This window comes from Ursus maritimus, unplaced genomic scaffold, assembly GCF_017311325.1.
Source record: "Ursus maritimus isolate PB19 unplaced genomic scaffold, ASM1731132v1 scaffold_3, whole genome shotgun sequence".
Classification (NCBI taxonomy): Eukaryota; Metazoa; Chordata; class Mammalia; order Carnivora; family Ursidae; genus Ursus; species Ursus maritimus.
In genome coordinates, this window is record NW_024425563.1 from 17,136,663 (window position 1) to 17,159,487 (window position 22,825).

The 22,825-nt window shown below is 39.1% G+C and overlaps 2 protein-coding genes across 2 annotated transcripts in view; both read left to right on the forward strand.

Moving 5' to 3' along the window:
* The window catches only part of MTPN (myotrophin), a 53,646-nt gene extending 34,199 nt beyond the window's left edge, over window positions 1–19,447 (forward strand). The window contains exons 3-4 of the mRNA XM_008707607.2: window positions 942–1,025; window positions 19,208–19,447. Of these exons, the coding sequence (XP_008705829.1) occupies window positions 942–1,025; window positions 19,208–19,294 (171 nt within the window). The 3' untranslated portion in view covers window positions 19,295–19,447. The remainder of the gene's footprint in view (window positions 1–941; window positions 1,026–19,207) is intronic.
* A 1,304-nt stretch (window positions 19,448–20,751) lies between these two features.
* On the forward strand, window positions 20,752–22,398 carry LUZP6 (leucine zipper protein 6). The gene is given in 2 exon segments (XM_008707606.2): window positions 20,752–21,802; window positions 21,804–22,398. Coding segments are annotated over 2 exon segments (384 nt in total). The 5' UTR covers window positions 20,752–21,703; the 3' UTR covers window positions 22,089–22,398.
* Window positions 22,399–22,825: the final 427 nt, after the last annotated feature.

Sequence of the window (22,825 nt, forward strand, 5' to 3'; positions counted from 1 at the left end):
TTTTTTTTTTCTAAGATTTTATTTGTCAGAGAGAGAGAGCACAAGCAGGGGGAGTGTCAGGCAGAGGGAAAAGCAGGCTCCCTGCTGAGCAAGGAGCCTGATGCAGGACTCGATCCCAGGACCCCGGGATCATGACCTGAGCTAAAGGCAGACAGTTAATGGATGAGCCACCCAGATGTCCCAAGAACATTGTCATTTTAGAAAAAATTCCTGTTGTATGCCTGGGGTAATTATTTTCTACAGACTTATAAAATAAGAATATAGTCTGAAATATATCAAATTTCCTGTAACTTAGAAATATATAATTGGGATTTTTTTTTTTTTTTAATAAGCAGCACAAACAGACTTTTTAAAACTATCTAGAGTTAGCAAATGCCTGTCATGCATGGAGGATAGGACTCCGCAGTCAGAGGATAAATCCAAATTGGAGTTTTGGACAAAGGTCAATAGGCAGATGGTCAGACAGGAGCAGTCATCTCCCGGCACTTGCCTTTTGTAGCTTTCCAGAGTTTTGGAAAAATGTTTAACCATGACAGCAATGAGATCCACTGTGCACATGTCACCTGGCCCCATTGTGGCGGTCTTTTACCTCTTCAGTGGCCAATTCTACCCACCTCTTCCCTTCCTGGACCTCACTGGCATTCCTACAATAGTGAGGACTTGGGTCTCGAAGAGGTTAAATAACTAGTCAGTACAGTAAGTGGCAGAGCCAAGGTTTGAGCTGAAGTCAAAGCGCTGCACCCTCTACTTCACTGTGCTGGTGCCCAAGGAGACGCTGCTTATGGGCTTGGGCCTTGGCAGCTCTCTAAACGGCAGGGAACTTGTAGCTGCGAAGTGATTTTGTATAAAAAGGCAAATAGGGAAACATTAGTAGTTCTCTAAATCTAGAAAGAAGGAAGAAGTGAAAAATAAAGTGGTTTTTTTATCTCATTGTTTCATAGGCTCCAGATAAACATCATATCACCCCTCTTCTGTCTGCTGTCTATGAAGGTCATGTTTCCTGTGTGAAATTGCTTCTGTCAAAGGTGAGGTCACTTGCTAATGGTTTTTAAGTTTTTATTTAAAATTCCACTTCGTTGATATGTAGTGTCATATTAGATTCAGGTGTACAATATAGCGATTCAACACTTGCATACAAACCCGGTGCTCCTCACGACAAGCGCCCTCCTTCATCCCCATCACCTGTTTCCCCCATCCCCCCACCCCCTCCCTCCCGGCTGGTAACCCATCAGTTGGTTCTTTGTAGTTGAGCCTGTTTCTTGGTTTGCCTCTCCCCCCGCCCTTTGCTCATTTGTTTCTTAAATTCCACAGATGAGTGAAGTCATATGGTATTTGTCTTTCTCTGACTCATTTTGCTTAGCGTAATGTTCTCTAACTCCATCTATATTGTTGCAGATGGCAAGATTTCATTCTTTTTATGGCTGAATAATATTCCATCTTATCCATTCATCGTCACTGGATGGACACTTGGGCTATTTGCATAATTCAGCTATTGTAGATAATGCGGCTGTAAACATTGGGGTGTGTGTATTGCTTTGAATTAGTATTTTTGTATTTTTTGGATAAATACCTAGTATTTATTTACTCTATGCTGAATCATAGAGTAGTTGTATTTTTAACTTTTCGAGGAACCTCCATACGGTTTTCCAGAGTCGCTGCCCCAGTCTGCATTCCCACTAACAGTGTGCGAGAGTTCCCCTTTCTTCACATCCTCACCAACACCTGTTATTTCTTGTGTTGATTTTAGCCATTCTGACAGGTGTGAGGTGATATCTCATTGTAATTTCGAGTTGCATTTCCCTGATGAAAAGATGTTTAACATTATCCACCATGTGTCCGTTGGCCATCTGGATGTCTTCTTTGGAAAAAATGTCAGCTCATGTCTTCTTCCCATTTTTAGTCAGATTATTCGATTTTGGGGTTTTATATTTTATAAGTCCTTTATATATTTTGGATACTGATCCTTTATCAGATATGTCATTTGCCTTTTATAGGCTGCCTTTTAGTTTTGTTTTCCTTTGCTGTGCAGAAGCCTTTTAATGTAGTCCCAGTAATTTATTTGTGCTTTTGTTTCCCTTGCCTCAGGAGACATGTCTAGAAAGTTACTATGACGATGTCAAAGAAATTACTGCCTGTGTTCTCTTGTAGGAATTTGATGGTTTCCTGTCTCACATTTAGGTTTTTCATCCATTTTGAATTTTATTTTTGTGTATGGTGTAAGAATGTGGTCCAGTTTCTTTATGTTGCTGTCCAGTTTTCCCAACACCATTTGTTGAAGACATGGTCTTTTTCCTATTGGATATTCTTTCCTGCTTTGTCGAAGATTAATTGACCATATAATTGTGGGTTCATTTCTGGGTTTTCTGTTCTGTTGATCTATGTGTCTGTTTTTGGGCCAGTACCGTACTCCTTTGGTTACTACGGCTTTGTAATAGAGCTTGAAGTCCGGAATTGTAGATCCTTCCAGCTTTTTCTTTTTTCAGTGTTGCTTTGGTTATTTGGGGTCTTTTGTGGTTCCATACAAATTTTAGGATTCTTTGGTCTAGCAACAAAACCCAAATCCCTATGACTTTGTTCTAGCTCTGTGAATCATGCTGTTGGTACTTTGATAGGAATTGCATTAAATGTGTAGATTGCTTTGGGTAGTACAGACATTTTAACAGTATTTGTTCTTCCAGTGCATGAGCGTGGAATATCTTTCCATTTGTGTCATCTTCAATTTCTTTCATCAGTGTTTTATGGTTTTTAGAGTACAGGTCTTTCACCTCTTCGGTTGGGTTTATTCCTAGGTATCCTATTATTTTTTGTATTCAATTGCTAATTTTTATTGTTTTTTCCATTACTATGTGACTGTTGAAGCTAAGTATTTGGTTGGTCATTTAAATTGTGTGTGGCATCAGAGACTGAGGTCTAGAACAAATGTTATTCCAAATAGCTGGTCCACAAACCGTTACCAGTTCATGGTGGGTAAGGATCTTGGGCTAGAATCTAAATCAGTCCCGTCTTCTTCATCAAGAGTATCTTGCTATGAAAAAACAAGTTAGCTGAACTAAGCATTATACTTAGTGATGTAGATAATGTCCTGGACTACTAACAAACAGTTTGCAGACTGGTACCAGGTTCACAGACCACTCTTTGAGTAGCCTTAGTATGAAATTTGTAAGCTTCATTTTCTGTAGTACATAGTAGATGATTAGGGGCTGTTTGCTATAAATAAGGGCCCTCCAAGTCATCTGGTGTCTTGATATGCTTGGAGTCCTGGTAAGTTTGGAATTTTCTAGTGTTAACTCTTAGATGGAGTTCAAATTCCAGTCTCAACAACCCAGTCAGTTGCAACCATTCTAGCTGTATTAGATGGAACCTGCAAATGATGGAAGACAAGAAATCTTTATAAGACACCAATATTAATCCCAAACTTATCATTTCATGGCATACTCTAGAAAATGCTGTTTATATGCTATAAATATTGCCCCTAGTTTTCTGTCTCTGATACCACATACAATTTAACTGACCAACCAAATACTTAGCTTAAGCAGTCACACAGTGATGGAAACAACAATAAAAATTAGCAATTGGGATTTTAAAATAAGATCTGCTAAAGGAAGATACAGAAATTAAATGAGTAAATGTATATAAAGCATTTTCCCACAGTACCTGACACATAAATGCTCAGTAAATAGCTTTTATTTTAACTAAGACTAAAGAGGATTTTATGCTTCATAGAAAAAATTAAAGCATGTTTGTCTCAAACTCTTTTTAAACTGTTCTGAAAGCAGTTAATTCAGGTTCTCTAAAACTAGGGGTTGTTTCCCCATAGGTGCTTGTTAAACACCATTCTGAATTTCTTTAAGTGTGTGGTGGTTACTGGTTTGAGTTTGGGTTTTTATTTGAGGGGGTATGAATCAACTAATTTTTAGATACTACACATTATACTGATATGAATAATGTGGTTCTCCCAAAGCCAAAACAAATGAAAATATTATTCTTGGTCACTGCAGTGGATCCAGAATCTGTGGTAGGATGTGCTCACAAAGATTTCTAGTCCCTCTGTCCTACTCCTCCCCCCACATCCATGAAAAGTTTTCTTTTTTTTAAGCTGACAGCTTCTGGAAGTCTTCCTTTTATCACTGCTTTGTCAATTGTTTTCCACTGCCCCACCTGCTTTTGAGTCTGCCAGAATGCAAGGTTTGATGGCTGACTCCCTTGCTAGGGGAAGCTCAGAATAAAAAAACCTATTTATTTTTCTCCTCCAAAAAAAAATAAAATACCTTTGAAAAGTACGGGATCACCCATATCATCCCTGGGAGAATATTTTTGCTTACCATATTCAAAACTGGTTGTCATAGGCTACATTATTGATTTACAGTTTGTTAAAGATTTATGTAATTCCAATATTTTATTAGTTAGAACTCTTGATACTGCACGTAACTAAACCCAGCTCAGGTAGGCTTAAACAGTAAAAAGATCTTGTTGACTCACATAACAACAGTTGAGGCACACAGCCTGACCCTGGGCTTAAGCCACATTACCAGGATCTCATTTCTCTTTGTTCCTCAGCAGATAGGCTGAGGCCAGGGGAATTAAATTAAGTCCATGCTAAGTGTATAGTAAAAGAAACAGTAATAATACTGTCTTGTGCATTTGAAAATTACTGAGTAAGTCTTAAAAGTTCTCAATCACAAGAAAAAAACTAGGTGAGGGGCAATAGATGTTAACTAAACTTTGTGATAATCATTCTGTAATATATGCATGTATCAAATCATTGTATACACCTTAAACTAATACAAAGGTTATGTCAATTACAGCCCAAAATATAAATTCATAAGTCAGAATAAAAGATAAAACAAGATCTTTCCCTGATAGATCTCTGAAAATAAAAACCTAATTACAAAAGATAAAAAGATATCCTTTTTAGCTTAGGCTCTGATGATTTATTAAATGAGATACTCCTGTCTCAAACTCTGTATTTCTTTCGGATAAGCCTCTCTTTCCTCATAGGACGATTATTGTTATGCTAGAGAAGGCCCAGACCATCGTTGGTATTCCTTATTGCCAGAGCAGGATGCTCCAGGTCATTGAGACATGACTGTACGATTCCATTGTTAAAGAATCTTCTGCCTTGATTTGCATGTACATTAGGCCCTAATATGTTTTTTTAGAAGGGTCTCTAATTATATACACTGTTGCTACCATTATTGATTGACTTTTATTTTTTCTTTTACTTGTGACTGTAATACTGTTTTTTGTGTCTGAGCCTTGATTTTTGAAGCTAAGTGACATTCAGAGATGGCTCTGTTAATGGCAGATCAATTGTACCCATGCAGAGCTGTTATGAAAGGGTTTTTTTACCTTTATGAAAGCAGAGTAGTAAAATTTAGTTCTGCTTTTTCAAAATTACTTTGATTTTTTTATTATTGCATAAGCTTCTTTAATGGATACCCTATAGTTTTGTTAGCCAAATATTGTTTTGGAAATTGATTGTGCTCTTTCGAAAATCCTTAGTTGCTAAAATAAGGCTATTCCAGAGCATTTTTTTGGTTACAGTCAATGTTTGTATTATGAAATCTGGTTCTGCCTTTTATCAAAAGTTTGAATTCTTATGGATTATTATGAATTCATTTTAAAAGTACTGAAAGTTTACCAAGTTGATATTTTTAATGTCTTATCCAGCTGGTATATCATTAGGAAAAAAGCCAAAGTAAATGAAGTTAAAAACTCAGGGGTAAAAGGAAGAACCACAAAAACAAATTAAAGAGGATTGCTAGAATATTCAGAATCAAGCTATGTGATATACCAGACCACTTACTGGATAAGTTTTTGTCTCTAATCCAATGGAAGGTGAGGTTTATGACAAAAGTGGGAATTAACATTTAATTCTTGATTGTTCATATAGCAAAAGAAACAACTAACATCTGTGGAGAACATAGTATGTACTAAGCACTTTGTTTATATAATCTTTAATTTCTGTCAACCCAAATACATAGGTATAATCATCTCCATATTACGGATAAGGAAACCATTTGGCTCAGGGAGGTTAAATATCTACCTAACATCCACGAAATATAATGGAATTGAGATTTGTTCCAGGATTATGACTCAGAAGTCCATGTTCTTTCCACTGCTTGCCTATCAGAATTAGAGTCAGGGACAGTTATGAGAAATAGAACATGTATATTTCTGTAGGTAAAAGTTATTTGGCCTGATTTTTTTTTTTTTCTGAGCTAGTAATAATTTAAAAAAGATCAATACCTGTGGAACTTCCACTTCAAGATTGAGGTATGAGCACATGCCATGGTATCCACTTTTTGCCCTCCTATGACAGAAAAGAGGTTTTTAAAATTAATGTATCAATATTTGCTTTGAAACATAAGGGATTCGTTGGAGAAGAAATTAGAGTGAACCCTTCAGACACAGAAAGCAGAAGGGATGGGGTTGAAGAAGGAACCATCTCTTGAAATGAGCAAGAGAGTATTGTTAGAAAAGGTAGGAGCTGATCCAAGGCTGCTCCAAGCCCAGAAGTGGTCAGTACCCTGAGTAACAAAGAAGCGAAGATTTGGATGCACTTCAGGAAGAAACAAATTAAAACCCAAGAGAAAAACTGAGATGTAAGAAGGGTGATAATCAAGAAATTACTATGTGAATAAATCAAGTGAATATATAAAATACAAAACAAACACTAAAGTTTAAAAATAATAGCTACTATAGAATTGTTAAATGATAACTTATAAGATGAAAAGGAGTACATGAAAAACGTATGTAAAACTGGGGTGAAGAGACAAGGACACAGGTGATGAGACAGGTTAAAATGCAGGCTCAAGAAGCATCCTGGGAAATGTAGCAGTAGCAGAAGAGGCAGAAGCCCAAGCAAGAGTGTGAAAGAGACTTCTGTGCTAGAGAAGTGGCAACCAGACAGCACAGTGGTCAATAAAAAGGCCGAGCCTAATCGACGTCAGCCTGTTTTTATCAAAGCAAAACAGACTGTTGAAGTAGATACCATTTTGAATTGTAATTTTCTCATTGAATAAGGTTTTTTGTTTCATTGGTTTTTTGCCCTAAAAAATCTCAAGCAGGAAATTTTGGGAATAAAAGGAATATTTAAAAGGTGATAACAAAAATATCCTATAATCCAGAGATTGGCACCCATTTTCTTAGAGGGTCATGTATGGCTTTGCAGACCACGTGGTCACTGTAGCTCTAACGCTGCCACGGACAAACTAGAACAAGTACTGAAATTTGTATGGAATCACAGAAAACATGAATAGCCAAGGCAGTCTTGAGAAGGAACAAAGCCAGAGGCATCACAACCCCAGATTTCAAGATACATACTACAAAGCTATAATGAAACAGTATGGTACTGTCACAGAAATACACACATTTGTTCAGTACACCGGAATGGAGCCCAGAAACAAACTCATGCTTAATATGGCCAATAAACCTATGACTGAGGATGCAAGAATATACAATAAGGAAAAGAAAGTCTCTTCAATAAAAATGCTGAGAAAACTGCACAATTACAAACAAAAGAGTAAAACTGGACCACTTTCTTACACCAAGTGCAAAAAATAAACTCAAAATGGAGTAATGACCTGAAAGACCTGAAATAAATTTCCAAAAAAAACCCCAAAAACAAAAAACATAGTTATCTCTTTGACATTGCCTTAGCAACATTTTTCTAAGGCAAGGGAAACAAAAACAAACTATGGTAACTACACCAAAACAAAGGCCTTTGCACAGTGAAAGACGCTATTAACAAAATGAAAAGGCAAACTACCGAATGAGAGAAGATTTACAAATGATATATTCAGTAAGGAGTTAATATCCAAATATATAAACTTACAACTCAACACCCAAAACACCCAAATAATCAAATAGACATTTTTCCAAAGAACGCATATAGGATGCCAACAGACACATGAAACGATGTTCAACATCACTAATCATTAGAGAAGTGTAAGTCAAAGGCACAATGAGATAATAATACCTTATACCAGTCAGAATGGCTAGTATCAAAAAGATAAGGAATAACAAATGTTGTCAAGGACACAGGAAAAAAAAAAAAAACCTGTTGTGCACTGTTGGTGGGAATGTAAATCGGTACAGCCATTGTAGGAAACAGGATGGAGGTTTCTTAGAAAAATTAAAAACAGAAATAGCATATGGTCCGATAATTCTACTACTGGGTATTTACCCAGAGAAGACTAAAACACTAACAAGGAAAGATATGTGCACTCCTGTGTTTATTGCAAAATTATTTACAGTAGCCAAGATGTGGAAGCAGTCTAGTGTCCATAGATGAATGGATAAAGGAGATACACACACACACGCATATACACAATGGAAAATTACTCAGCCATAAAAAGGGAAGAAATCTTGCCATTTGCAACAACATGGACATATCTAGAGGGAATAATGCTAAGTGAAATCAGAGAAAGACAACATCTGACTCCGCTTACATGTGGGATGTAACAAGCAAAACAAAAAGCATAAACAGACCCATAATTACAGAGAACCGATGGTTGTCAGAGAGGAGGGGGTAGGAGGATGGGCAAAATGGGTGCAGGGAGTGGGACCCAGTACAGGCTTCCAGTGATGGAATGTGTACGTCACGGGGATGAAAGGTACAGCACAGGAGTATAGTCGGTGGCATTGTGATAGGGCTGGATGGTGACAGATGGTAGCTACGCTTGCGGTGAGCAAACCATAACATATAGAGTTGTCCAGCCACTCTGTTGGGTACCTGAAACTCATGAAACATTGTGTGTCAACTATAATTTTAAAAAGCTGCCATAGACTCACAGAAATGACAAGCATGGCTGCATTCCAGTAAAACTTTACTTATAAAAACAAGCATCTGGGTGATAGTTTGCAGACTCCTGTTCTAGCTCATGAATAGTTTGGAATTTATAGCACACATCATTTTAAAACTCTAGCCCTCAGTAGGAAAATGATCTTTCCTAAGTAATGCAAGTTGAGAATGTATCTATCATTCCGGATGCTTTTATTCACCTGTGCTAATGCTTATTTGTTGAGAAGTTTTATTAATTAATGCAGCCAAACAGGAACTTATAGGACAGTGATTTGATTGTTTATTAGTGAACTGATCTTACTAAAATCTCATCTGCCTGAATAATAGCGACATTTCATGAACACATTATTTAGAAGAGAGTTAATCATGAAATGATACTCCTGAATTATATTATTAGCCGGTGGACTCTCATAAGTCCAAAATTCGTTTCTTTTTCGCAGCTACATATATTTTGGTATACATCTAATTTGGTATCTTAAATCTAGTTTGTCTGTTGAAGATACAGTTCTCTGAGAGAAAGTTTGCCGGTAGCATTAATACACTATCGTTGTTAGACATTTTCTCTAATATTGTTAGGATCTGTATTATCTGACATATATAGCAACATCTCTATTAATACTAAAATTCCTTATAACTTATGTAATGCCTTATAATTTATATAATTGATAATTGAATTTTAAGAAGATCCTTGTTTCCTAATCCTAAGGAAAACCACTTCTAAATAAACCAGGGTGGGGAAAGGAAAATATTTAAATGTTTAGTTCTATTCATCTTTAGAATGTAGACAGTTAAGCTGTGTCATCTACTCTGGTGTGTGTCCAGATTCTGTCCCCATAGAAGTACATACTGCTATTAAAAATGACCACTTGACTGCCTGTGAGAATAAGAATTCTTTTAAATAAACAGAAAAAGTTGTACCCTAGCATGTGAGAATGAAAATCTTGTGAAAATTAAAATGAAAATTTAATCCAAGCTTTAAACCGTGGTAATTACTATTTTCCTAGATTAACAAACCTACAGCATACCTCAGTTGTTACTGTACACGGTCATTTGTTTTTAGTGGTGTTTAGCACATTAAGCTGTCTCTGAGAGGAAGAAATGCAAAGAAACTTGGGCTTTTTTGTTTTCCATTATTTGCTTCAGTCTTTGTCAAAGAAGTTCCCTCCTTAGCAAATCTACTGTAACTGTGTGACAAATAGGTGACGGCTGATTGGTAGTGACTCCTCGCTGTTCCAGACAACTCTACCGTTGCCTGCTCCTGAGTAGGATAAATGAGTGAGGTGCCTTCCTCTTATAAAAAGGAAGTGAGGCTATGTTATAATGTTGTGTACAATTGCTCTAAAGAGTAGAAAATACTAAACATCAGTTTAAGAAAATTCAGAAGACCATCTTATAACATTGATGTTTTTAGCAAAAACATATTTGTGTTACATTTGAAAAATCCAGCAGCCAGGTAATGGTAAAAAGTGAATACCCCTCTCAGATATCAGCATCGTCAAATTCTCAGAGTCTGTGGTCAGACTTCGCTGCTTGAACAGAGAATCCAATGGATCAGATGCAGAGATTGGGAAGTCACCTTTCTCAGCATAAACAAGTACGTGCTTGCAAGTAGAGCCAGTTTTCACTTTATAATGACTCCCTGCCCCACCCCCAATAAAACCTAGACAGTTTCACATAGTCTCAAGCACAGATTTTATGATTGCTCAGAACCCCCAAGTTCTGCAAGTCTGGTTTTAAAAACGTTTTAGGACGGGTGACTCTCAAAGAACTCAGCAATGCCTTTCTGTACTGCTTTAAGAAGGAACTGCATTGCCAAAATTAATAGAGCCACAAATTTTACCACCTCAATAATGAAACTAATGGTTACCCTGTTGAAGTGTTTCCCAAATCTCATACACAGATACGCCCATTGTAAGCTCATCGTTTTTACTCATTTAGATCTTTTAGTCTGGAGTCGTTATTAAATCGTTTTGTCAGTGACATATACTGGGGACTGTGGTGCCACAGCCCCCCCCCCAAGTTTAGTTCTCTGTTCTGCTTCTTAATAGCTTTGTGGTCTTGAGCCAGTTCCTTAACATGTAAGCCTAGGGAGTTTTCTCTTCTGCAGCACAGAGCCAGCACAGTAGTCCCCCCTCATCCAGAGTTTCGCTTTTCACAGTTTCAGTTCCCCTTGGTCAACCACAGTCCAGATTCAGATGACCCTCCTCAGATGTCAGCAGCAGCCTGCTGCTGTGTGGCCGTGCCTCGTCATTCACCCCACGGCACCTCAGCATCTCACACCACATTTCAACTAACTCCTCCTTTCACTTGAACACTTAGAGGCTACTGTGGGATTGTTAATTGACCTAACTTCATACTGTGTCTCGGAACAGGGAGGCTGGAGGCGAGGGAGAGAGATGGGGAGGTGGCCAGTCAGTGGAACAGTCAGAACACACGTGCCATGTATCGATTAAGTTCGCCATCCTACATGGGCACAATTCATGGCGCCCCAAAACAATTACAGTGGGAACATCAAAGATCACTGATCACGGGTCACCAAAATATAAAATGAAAAAAGTTAGAAATATTGCAAGAATTACCAGAATGTGACACAGAGACCTGAAATGAGCAAGTGCTATTGGAAAAATGGCACTGATAAACTTGCTTGATCCAGGGTTCCCACAAACCTTCCATTAGTTTAAAAAAAAGAAAAAAAAAAAACAGAACAAAAACAGTATCTGTGAAGTGCAGTTAAGCGAAGCACATTAAAACGAGGTGTGCCTGTACTGACCACACTGAATTATGTTCCATACGTGATCCTTTCCTTTGTCCTCTCTAGGTTGTGAAAATATGCAGAGAACCAGCCTCTTGTTCTCTTTAATGTCCCAGAATAGGAATAGACAAACGTTCTCTATAAAGGACCAAATAAATACTTTAGGCCTTGCAGGTCCCATGGTCTCTGTTAAACTGCTCACCTCTACAGCTGTAGCACAAAAGCAGCCATAAACAGTAGGTAAAAAAAGAGAGATGACTGTGTTCTAGTAAAACATTATCAAAACTATGTCTGGCACTTAATAGGAGCTTTGTATTTGTTGAATAGTCTCAGGAATTGGTTATCTGTAACAATGTGTTTAGCTTGAAAGTGTTCAACAGATGACACATTGTATACATAATTGTATAAGGCTCTTCATTTTCCTGTAGGAAGCACAAAAATGTTGAGAATACCTAAAGTTAATAAATTCTAGAATCTGGGCCTCATCCTAATGTTTTTAGGAAAAAAGCCGTAGGTCATTTTTAACTAAAGATAGCATGGAACACAAGATGGAGAGCCGAAAGGCTCTAGTTTAACTTGCTCGCTGACTTTGGGCAAGTTTCTTAACCTCTCTGAACTTAAGTTAAATCTCTAATAAAAAGAGAGAACAGGGACGCCTGGGTGGCTCAGTGGGTTCAGCGTCTGCCTTTGGCTCAGGTCATGATCCCAGGGTCCTGGGATCGAGTCCGGCATTGGGCTCCCTGCTCTGTGGGAAGTCTGTTCTCTCTCTGCCCCTCTCCTGCTAACACTCTCCCTCTCTCTCTCTCCCCCTCTCAAAAATAAATAATAAAATCTTTATTAAAAAAAAAAAGTGCCTACTTTATAGGGCTGCTCTGAGGATAAAATGAGATGATATATCTGTATTAGGTTAAAAACTCAAAACTGCCTCAAAATTTAAGAAACATAACACGGTGTGGAGTATTGCATTAGATTCTTTGGGGTACCTAGAAATATTCTTGACTCTATCTCTTGTATCAATATGTAAATTAAATGTGCTGTCAAATCCTGTAGCAGTAAATAACATACAACATGTGTAAATGTAAGTACTTGAATAATTTTTTAATGTTACTGTTTTTAGTAGATTCCAAAATTGAATTGTGTAAGTTCTCTGGTAATGGCAATATTTAAATGTATACTCAAACAATTGAAAGTTCCCGGGTTCTGAACACTTTATCGTACTACCATGGAACTGAACAGATGCCCCAAATCATGACATAATGGAGTTTGTAATGAGCAGTTTCTCAAGACTGTTCTAAAATGCATAGAATTAATTCAAAATAAATGTTTTGTAGTATTCTTTTTAACAGTGATTTGGTATGTATATGTTCAAGATGGCAGAAAAGCTAGTTTTTCCTTTTAATGTGGATGTTTGTGATCTACTGAGGTTAATGTTCATTTGCACTGTGACCCACACAGAAATTTTTGTTGAGCATCTGCTATATACCAGGCATCATCGTAGGTGTTAAAGGTACAGAGATGAATATAACGAGACCCCCTGCTCTCATGGAGCGCAGCCTAATTTGGGGGAGACAGGTCTTTTAACATAATTACAGACTATGGTAACTGCCTTAAGAGAAAGAGAGTTCAGCTGTAAGATAAACCTCCTACAGTGATTTAAACAAGAAAGTGACCCATAACAAATGTCTGAGGTGTGCAGTCCAAGGCTGGGCAGCCGCACGTGCTGTGTCATCCACATCCCACACTCCCTTCTCCTCCATCTTCCCCAGGCCTTATGGGCACCAGATGACTGCTGAACCTCCGGGCATCATGTCTGTGTTTTGGGTAGGAACAAGAGGAACGAGCCAAGGACTCTGTCCTCCTGGGCTTTACTGAAGAAGGAAAGCCCTCCAGGGGAGAGGCCAGATTTGTGTCAGACGGCCCTCTGTAGCTCTGCGGGAGTCTGGGGATTCAGTTTCTTTTCAGCTTCTGAAGCGGAGGAAAGCAAAGTCTAGTCTAGTAGAGGGAGACAGTACATAAAACCAGTACATTGAAGTGTTACGATTGCTGTGGCAGGAGTTCATGTGTGACACAGTAGGGATTTGAAGGAAGCAGAGGTCAAGTCAAGGGGATGATGTCATAAATAAGGATGTCATTACAACTTCAGGCACCACAATTCATAAAGCACTTGTAATGTAATTCATAAAGCAATTGGCACCTGAGCTGAATCTTGGACACTTGTGTCCAGGAATCTAATAGAGAATTGGGGGACCATTCTAAACAGAAGCAACAATGTTAGAAAAGTCACAGGAACAAAGAGACCATGATGCATTACTGTGAGATTAAAAAAAGAAAATTCACAGCTACAATTTACAGTAGAAAGCATTTAGCAAGAAATATGACTAGACAGGTAAACAGTGAGCAGATTATGCCTCGTTTGTCATATTATTTATCTTCATTCTCTTCTGTTAGGATGCCATTAAGGTTTTTTGGTAGGTAGGTAGGTAGTATGATCAGACTTGGATTTTAACAAACATCACCCAAATAAATGCATGGAATCTGAATAGAAACGGTGTAAGAAGTGAAAAAAGAGGGGCACCTGGGTGGCTCAGTCAAACATCTACTTTTGGCTCAGGTCATGATCCCAGAATCCTGGGAATGAGCCCCGCATCAGGCTCCCAGCTCAGCAGGGAGTCTGCTTCTCCCTTTGCCCCTCCCCCTGCTTGTGTGCACGCTCTCTCAAATAAAAAATTTTTTAAGTGAAAAAAGATAGGAAAATATTGAATTAGGATCTCTGTGTAAAAATCCTGAACTAAGAAAGTAATGGTAGCAAGGACAGCTGAGAAATGACAGACCAGAATAGTCTGGTCTAAAGACTTGGTGACTGACTATGTGGGAAGTAAACAAGAAAAACTACATGGTGTCTGCACATTTCCTGGAAGATGGTGATGTCCTTTACCATGATAGAGAACACTGAAAAAGGAGCAAGTCTGTAGGAAAAGATTAGGGTGGAAGCAAATGTAGAGATGAGCCAGCTTGAGCTGGACAATGAGGACAATAACATGGGGAAAGGGACCTCGATCCTTCAATGACCTTATAGGACAGAACCACCCTACCAACGTTAATACTCTTAGCACTAGACTGTTTGAGAGAATAATTTATATTGTTAAAACATACATAATACCCAAACTAATCCACTAAGTGCAGTCCCTATCAGAATTCCAATGGCATTTTCACAGATACAGAAGAAACAATTCCTAACTTTATGTGTGGAACCACAGAAGATTCCAAACAGCCAAAGTAGTCTTGAGAAAGAAAAACAAAGCTGGAGCCATCACAGTTCATGATTTCAAAACCGATTACAAACCTTATAGTCATTAAAACAGTAATGTGCTAGTGTAAAAACACACACACACAGATGAGTGGGACAGAATAGAGCACCTAGAAATAAACCCATACGTTTGTGGTCAACTAATTTACAACACAGGAGCCAAGAATATACAGTGGGAAAATGAGAGTCTCTTCAGTAAATGATGCTGGGAAAACTGGACAGCCACATGTAAAAGAATGAAACTGGACAACTTTCTTACACCTTACATAAAAATCAACTAAATATGGATGAAAGACTTGAACATAAGACCTGAAAATCATATTCCTAGAAGAAAACATAGGGGTTAAGCTCCTTAACATCTGGGTTGGCAGTGTTTTTTTGGATTTGACACCAAAAGCAAAGACAAAAAAAGCAAAAATAAGTAGGTGGGACTACATCAAACAAAAAGCCTTCAGTACCGTTACGCAAAGGAAATTAAAATGAAAAGACAACCAAGGGAATGAGAGAAAAGATTTGCAAGTCTAGTATATAAGGGGTTAATATCCAAAATATATAAAGAACTACAACTCAGTAGAAGAAAAAAACACAGTCTGATTAAAATTTGGGTAGAGGACCGGAACATTTTTCCAGAGACGGTATACAGATAGCCAGCAGGTACGGGGTAAAGGTGCTTCCCTAATCATCAAAACCACAATGAGATATCACCTCTCACCTGTTAGAATGGCTGTCATCAAAAAGACTCGACATAACAAATGTTGGTGAGGATGTTAAGAAAAGGGAACCCTGTTGGTGAGAATTTAAATTGGTGTGACCGCCATGGAAAACGGTATGGCGTTTCCTCAAAAAAAATTAAAAACAGAACTTCCATATGACCCAGGAATTCCAGTTCTGGGTATTTATCTGAAGGAAAAGAGATCACCATCTTGAGAAGGTATCTGTAGCCCCATGTTCATTGCAGCATTACTGACAATGGCCAAGACACGCAAACAACCTGAGTGTCCATTGACAAATGGATAAAGAAAATGTGTATAATACATCCACGTGTACATACATACCGGAATATTATTCAGGCATTAAAAAAAGAAATTCTGCCATTTGCAGCAACATAGATGGATCTTCAGGGCATTATGCTAAGTGAAATAAGTCAGAGAGAGAGAGACCAATACTACATAATGTCGCTTATATGCAGAACCTTTAAGTACACACACACTGAACTCAAAGATACAGTGAACAGATTGGTGGTTGTCAGAAATGGGGGATGTTGGGGAATGGACAAAATGAGTGAAGGTGGTCAAAAGATACACACTTAACAGTTGAAAGAGAAAAAGAGTCCTGGGGATGTCATACACATTCTGGTGACTATAAGGGATAAAAAAGAAGCAAAACTGTTCTTACAGAATAGAATATAAAAGTTGATCCTGACAGAACAGAAAAGCTGGCAAGTTAAGAAGTACAGGGAGTGACGGGAAGGCAGAGAAAGTATCTTATAAAGTAGAGGGATGAGATAACTGTCAGAACTGATGGAACAAGAAATATAGGTTTAAATAAGTCATTTAAATTTATAAAGAAACAAACTGGTATTTTAAATATAAGATATGGGACAGTCTGGGGAAGAAGGTGGTGGTGACCAAAGCCTCATCCGTGTGGCAGGAAATAAGAAGATAATATCTACAGTTAATAATGCAGATAGTAACGAGTGTATTATTTAGAGCTATGAAAATAATCACCAGAATTAAAAACATGATTAAAAATGCTTTCCTCAAGGAAGGGGTGAAGTCAAATATACTAACTAAGTTTGCTAGTAACTGCATTAAGTACTAAAAAATCATTTTAATACTCTTATCCACAATAATACTGGCTCATCATTTTCAGAATTGGTTTGACTTTGTTAGATTTATTTCTCCATATTTTATTCTTTTTAATGCTATTATAAATGGAACTGTTTTCTCAATTTCATTTTTGAGATTTGAATATTGAACCTTTTATCTCACGAAATGCCCCTCTTGGTAGTAATACTGGTTTATCTTTTCTGTTCTCTGTTACATAGTCACTCTAGTTTCTCCTAGGGATACTCATTTATTTTTAAAAGAAATACATATATATGCATATTTAGGACAAAAGAGTAGACAAACACTAAAATGTTAATTAAAGTATCCAACCTATAGAATTATGAGTTCTATGGATTTTTTGGTATATTTTTAGTTCTGTAATGCGCCTATTAAAATTAGGGGGGAAAGTGACCTGTGTAAATCAGCTAGATTTTTGTTGTTGCTACAAATGGCAGAAATTGACTTTTACAGGTAGAAAAAGGAAGTTTTGAAGATACTGGACTAGTCATAGAAGCAACAGGACAGTTGGAGGACCGGGCTCAGAAGAGGGAGGAGCTCTGGCAGACACAGGACTTGAGGTGGCAGAAACTCCTCAGCCCTCATCTGGGTCATGCCACAGGAATAAATGAACTGCCCTTTTATTCTCTCATCAAGATCCAAAATCCAGAAGTGAGAGGCCTGCCTGGTTCAAATAAATCTTTGACCCTTGGTGAGGAGGGTACATGGCACTTTCAGTTACGTAGTCCCAGGACTCCACACAGTGGGGACAAAAGAATCCCCAAAATGAAGTTAGGATGCTGTTATCAAAAGGAGGGAAATGAATTCTGGCAGCTAAAAAGCAAGAGATGTTCGCTAAAATATTTAACTTTTTGTTAGTGCAGAATTATAGTTTATAATGCTAGTCATAAAAGCAGCGATCCAATAAATGGTTTCGAATACAGTGATCCCAGTTATTGTCCCACAGCCCGTAGAGGACTTACCACACTGAAGTTCTCACTCACAGACTCTCTCCCACTTGACTGTGAGTTCCATGAAGCAGTTAAATTCAATTAGAAAATGAGGAAATAGAGATTTTTATAATCCTATTGAAGAGGACTTTGTAATACTGTAACACTTCCTAGGATGTCATCTTGGTTTACCTAATTCATCAACAGTCCGCTCGAGCACCGCCTCATTCCAGGAGCCTTTCTCCTGTGCATCTCCTGTCGCGCCCTGTTTTGGTTAAAGACCTCTCATCCACGTGCATAACACTATGCTCCTCGTCCACCTCTGTCGTGTTGGTTCATTCGCCAGACTGGCAGACTATTTTGTTTCTCTTTGATTCTCCAGCTCCTTACACAGTGTCTACACAGTCACTAAATATTTGTTCAGGGATTGAACAAATCTGCCGGAGCAAAGGGGTAAGGCATTCTGTCTAGAACCCAGCGTGTATAAGGACATGGTACATGGTATGTGGGCATGGTGAGAAGTTCCATATGATTAGAGCAGAGAGAGGTTAATGGGAGAAGAGACTGGTGAGTTTCACTAGAGTTGGTGTTTAAGGGACCGTTTATATCAAGTTTAGAGAATTCTGCAGGCCTTAGAACAGTGGCGATTTGGCAAGGGAAGGAGGGCAGGACACCAGAGGCTGTTTGATGGCTAAACACTGGTTGGGGCTGGAACTAGCGAGAAGAACCTCAGGTGGTGGAATATTGGGGTCTCTGGGAGTTAAAAAGGTTCAGACCTGGTTTGGGCGCAATTTACCTCCCAGGCGCTAGGCGCTTTTCTAGGTACTGGGAACACAGTAGTAAGTAATACAGAGGCAATGCTCCCCTGGGACCTCGTTCTAGTAAAGACAGATAGAAACAACAGACACAAAGCTGGATGCACACATCCTCAAAACTGAAATGCCAAGTTGCAAGTAAAATATTCCAGGCTCACACTTTCCAGGTAAAGCTTTGGAGTAGGCTGGAGAGGGTTTCCCTAGCACGCAGAAGAGAACCTCCTTTTATAGCCCACATGGCAAGCATTTACTGCTCGGTTTTTGTGCGTAGAATGACCAGTATTCTATAGCGGTCTTTAGGAACTTGTCTCAAGTAAATGGTTTGTAAGCCCTGAATGTAGAAATCTGTGTGTAGTATTTATGCACTCTCCACGAGCTATTGCAAAGAAATAATTTTGTCACAGTGATACTTTCTTCTTTAGCAAAAGTGGTTTTCCCCATTTTATATTACACGTAGGGATAACCTTTTCTAAAGCTTGATGAATGCGCGATAGTGTAAATGAAAGGCGGTCCTCGTCTATATTATTGGCAAGTTGTGTCTGGAGCGTACAGTTTCTAGTGCCTGAAACAGAATCTGGCATTTTTACAACTTAGTCTACAACCTTGCCAGATGTTTGGGGTTTTTCAGTAGAAGGGACCCCGTTAGTAGAGGGATTGATTCCTGACCTACACATTAGCCTGCGCACGTGATGGAGTCTGTGCGTCCACAGCGGACTCGTTCAGTATTAATGGCTATTTCCTCTCTTTCCAGGGTGCTGATAAGACCGTGAAAGGTCCAGATGGACTAACTGCCTTTGAAGCCACTGACAACCAGGCAATCAAAGCTCTTCTTCAGTGATGGACGGATGGGCTGACAGCTCTGGAAGAAGGGCTCTCCTGTGGCCTCACACTGCTGCCTGTCTGTCTGTCACTCTCTATCTGCCAGCTTCTTCAGCTAAATACTTTAAGAGGGGTGAGGGGAGAGAGAAATTCATAACAAATCAGACTACCAGAAAAAAAACAATGTTTGGGAAGAGAGGAAAAAACCGTGATCAGGCTTTTACTCGGATTCCTGATCAAGTCCGCCTCTTTTCCATTTCCAACAAAATATACAGCTTATGCCCAAGGGAGAGCAAAGACAAAACCTACCAGTACCATTTGACCCTTTCAGCTCCCTAGCTAGTTTATTCTTGAGATTGTGTCGAGGGTCTGACCCTACCAAGGCCAGCTCTCCGAGTGTGGTAGCCGTAACTGTGCGAGCAGCGGCGGCTGCCGGGACCTAACTCCGGGTGCTGAGATAAGCAATCAGCTCTAGCCTTCTGCCTTAAGACGCACTCTACTGGGGGCCTCCTGGCATAGTTAAGAGCGCTGCCCGTGGTCGGCGACCAAATCTTCCCTCAGCGACTTTCAGCTTTACGTGAGAGCTCAGTTAGGGTGAGGGGGCACACTCCTAAATTGCTGGATGACTCAACTTTGGATTTCCTCTCCCCTTTCACATGGATTTCATGTATCTTTAGATACAACTGACTAGTTTTATTTATAAAATCTTAAATTTTGGAAGCCTAAAGGAGAAATCATTCCAGTGTGCATATTTTTTTCTCCTCTAGATTCAGACATTTATATAACATTGAAACACTTTCAAACTCCTGCTGGTAGTAAAACGGGATTTAAACATAGAATCATAGCCATAGCCTGTTAGTGTCCTATAGAGAACGGTTGTCTTAGTACCTATGGATTTTCTTCATTTGCTCTTTGAATGGATTGGCCTCGGTTATGTTTGGAGAATCGAGGAACATTCTTTGGAAATCCTCTCTCAGACCCACCTTGGATGCTGATTACTTACTGCACCAAAGCTATCACTGGGGTGAGATTTACGATCTGGACAAATTGAGCCCTGTCCCTTCAAAAGTATGCTCGTTACCAGGTTTCCCCAACTTGTCGCTAGGCTTCTGCTGAACATCTGCCAACCCACCTGCATAGCATATTTTTGTTTCTTTTCTAAACCATGCATCACATGAAGTGTGACCCCTTCAAAATGTATTCTTTGTTCTTAAAATGTAGTGCCCTACAATGGGTGTTCTGACCTGCAGGAAATATTTAGACACATGTTCAAATGTTTATTTCATGAGCAGTTTAACGAATTAAAACATATACCCTAAATTTGCTATCTTGCATCTAAAATATTGACTCCTTTGACTCGCCATCCATAAAAGCTTGCTAAAAATACTAGAGTTTTTCCTTAGCCAAATCATGCAATAATTGAATGTACCTCAAATTTTTAAAGGGGGGGTTGGGTTAGGGGCTTGTATTCAGATTGTGGATAACAAAGAATTATGATTTTTTAAGGCAATGTAGCATTCTAAAGCAGGGTTAAACTAGTAGCCAGCTAATAACAAATCTTATTAATCGGTTGCTGATTGGTTTGGTAGGGTGTGTGTGTGCACGCGTGTGTGTGTGTTTTCCCCCATGAATCTTTTTTTTTTTTTTTTAATCCTGTGGCTTTTTGCTTATAACTAGCCTAACCCTGTAATTTTCCTGCATCCAAGAAAACAATCAAAACAAAATGGTGGTTTAAATACTTTGATATATTCGGCTAATTCTGCTGTCTTAGTGCAGCGTATTAGCGTTGGATTCGAAGTCAGCCAGCAGTACTTTATGACATCACTGAGTGGAAACAGAGCTACCCTCATTGAAGATGGAGGGCACTTGATCAGTCTGTATGTGGGTAGCAACAAGGTGTTTTGATATCTTCGTTGTCACCTCTTGGCAGAATGCTATTGAAAAGGCTTGGATTTTACCCTCTGTAGTTTCCACCTTTCCAGCTGTTGTGTTGTGGTTGGTCGCTGCAGAGCGTGCACTGTCCTGTCATTCCTAAACCTGTCTGCCTTCTGCAGTCCCCTGGTGTAGAAACCACGTGACCCTTTGTACAGTTCATCCTGCTGTTCTTTGTATCGCAGTAGAGGCTACTTCGCCTTCCCTCTTCTTTCTCAGCCATCTTGTAAGCCCCATAGTTACGGGGCGACTGCTTGAGAAAATAACAAACATAGAATAGACTGGCCGAGATGGTTTACACTTTCTCTTTTTTTTAACTAGGTTATTTATAATGTATTTCTGAACCACTTGGCAGAGAAATTCACAACACTTAATGTTCATTTTTTGAGTAAAGGAAGCTAAAAACCGGTCTGCTTTTTGGTACTACATGCATTAGTGAAAGGTTAAGTAAGTTTTGTTCTCCACTGAATATTTAACATCTCAGAAAAAATCTTGCATGTTCTGTAGTTTTTGTATTAAGTCAGTCATTTTGTATGCACTATATCAAGTAAAAACAGGTGGATTACCTGTTTACATTAGTATACTAGCAAATTCCCCCCTTGCAGCTTCAGACTGGTATCTGTAGACTTAGAGGTCAGTGCAGCACCCGAGGGTACCCAGGTAGCTCTTCTCTGCATGGCTCACCTCCTGCACCCGGTGGGGCACTAAGGAGAGGTAGGTGGGTACGGCATGTGCGAGCTGCAAGGAAGGCCCTTTACTCATTGATTTCTTTCCCTCCAATAATGGATCTGAGATCTAGATGTACCGACGTTTTTTTTCCTAAAACTTCAACTGAGCTGCTCTTTACTTCCATGCAATATTGTGTACTCGATTGTGTCTAGAAGAAGCTGGTGAGAGTGCCCTCCTACATAAGCAATTGCAGTGTTTTGCATGCAAAATTTTAAGAATTTAAATTGTCCTGATTCTATTTTGTAAATGGAGAAACAATCATATCTTTCTAAGCAGTAATGGAGGAAGACTAGTGCTTTGTGCATTTTGATATATTTGAGTTCATTTTTTCCATCATGTAATACTTTTGACACAATTGGGTTTCTCATATGATCCTAGTTCATGTACATCGAATGCTAAATAATACCGTGTTTCAGTTTTGTGTTGCAAGAACAAATGGAATAAATTTGAATTGTGCTACAAGGAACGTGTCGGCAGCTTTTCCTCCCTCAGCTCCTGTGGCCTTCCTTTCCAGACCCTCTTCTCACAGCTCAACCCAGCCTGTGATCGACTCCAACTTCTGATTCATCCAGATTTCCCCTCCTTACCCACTTCTGGAAAAAACGAAGTGGAAAGAAAATAAGACAGGAAAGATTTGCTCCTCACCTGGAAGTTTTGCTTTTGTGTGGGTCTCCTCATACAGACTGGTTCCCTTCCACGTGTTCAGGGATCCTGGCTTTCTAAACGCAAGGGCTAGCTAGCGTCTCCTGGAACATCAGGGTCGGAATCATGGTTAGCCGCTCAGTCCTTCCTGTGCGCACCGAGGTGGCTGCACGTCCCGAGGTTCACGTTTGCCACTTACTTGACCATGAACGCTCTTTTAGAGCGTACTTTTCAGAACAAATGTTCT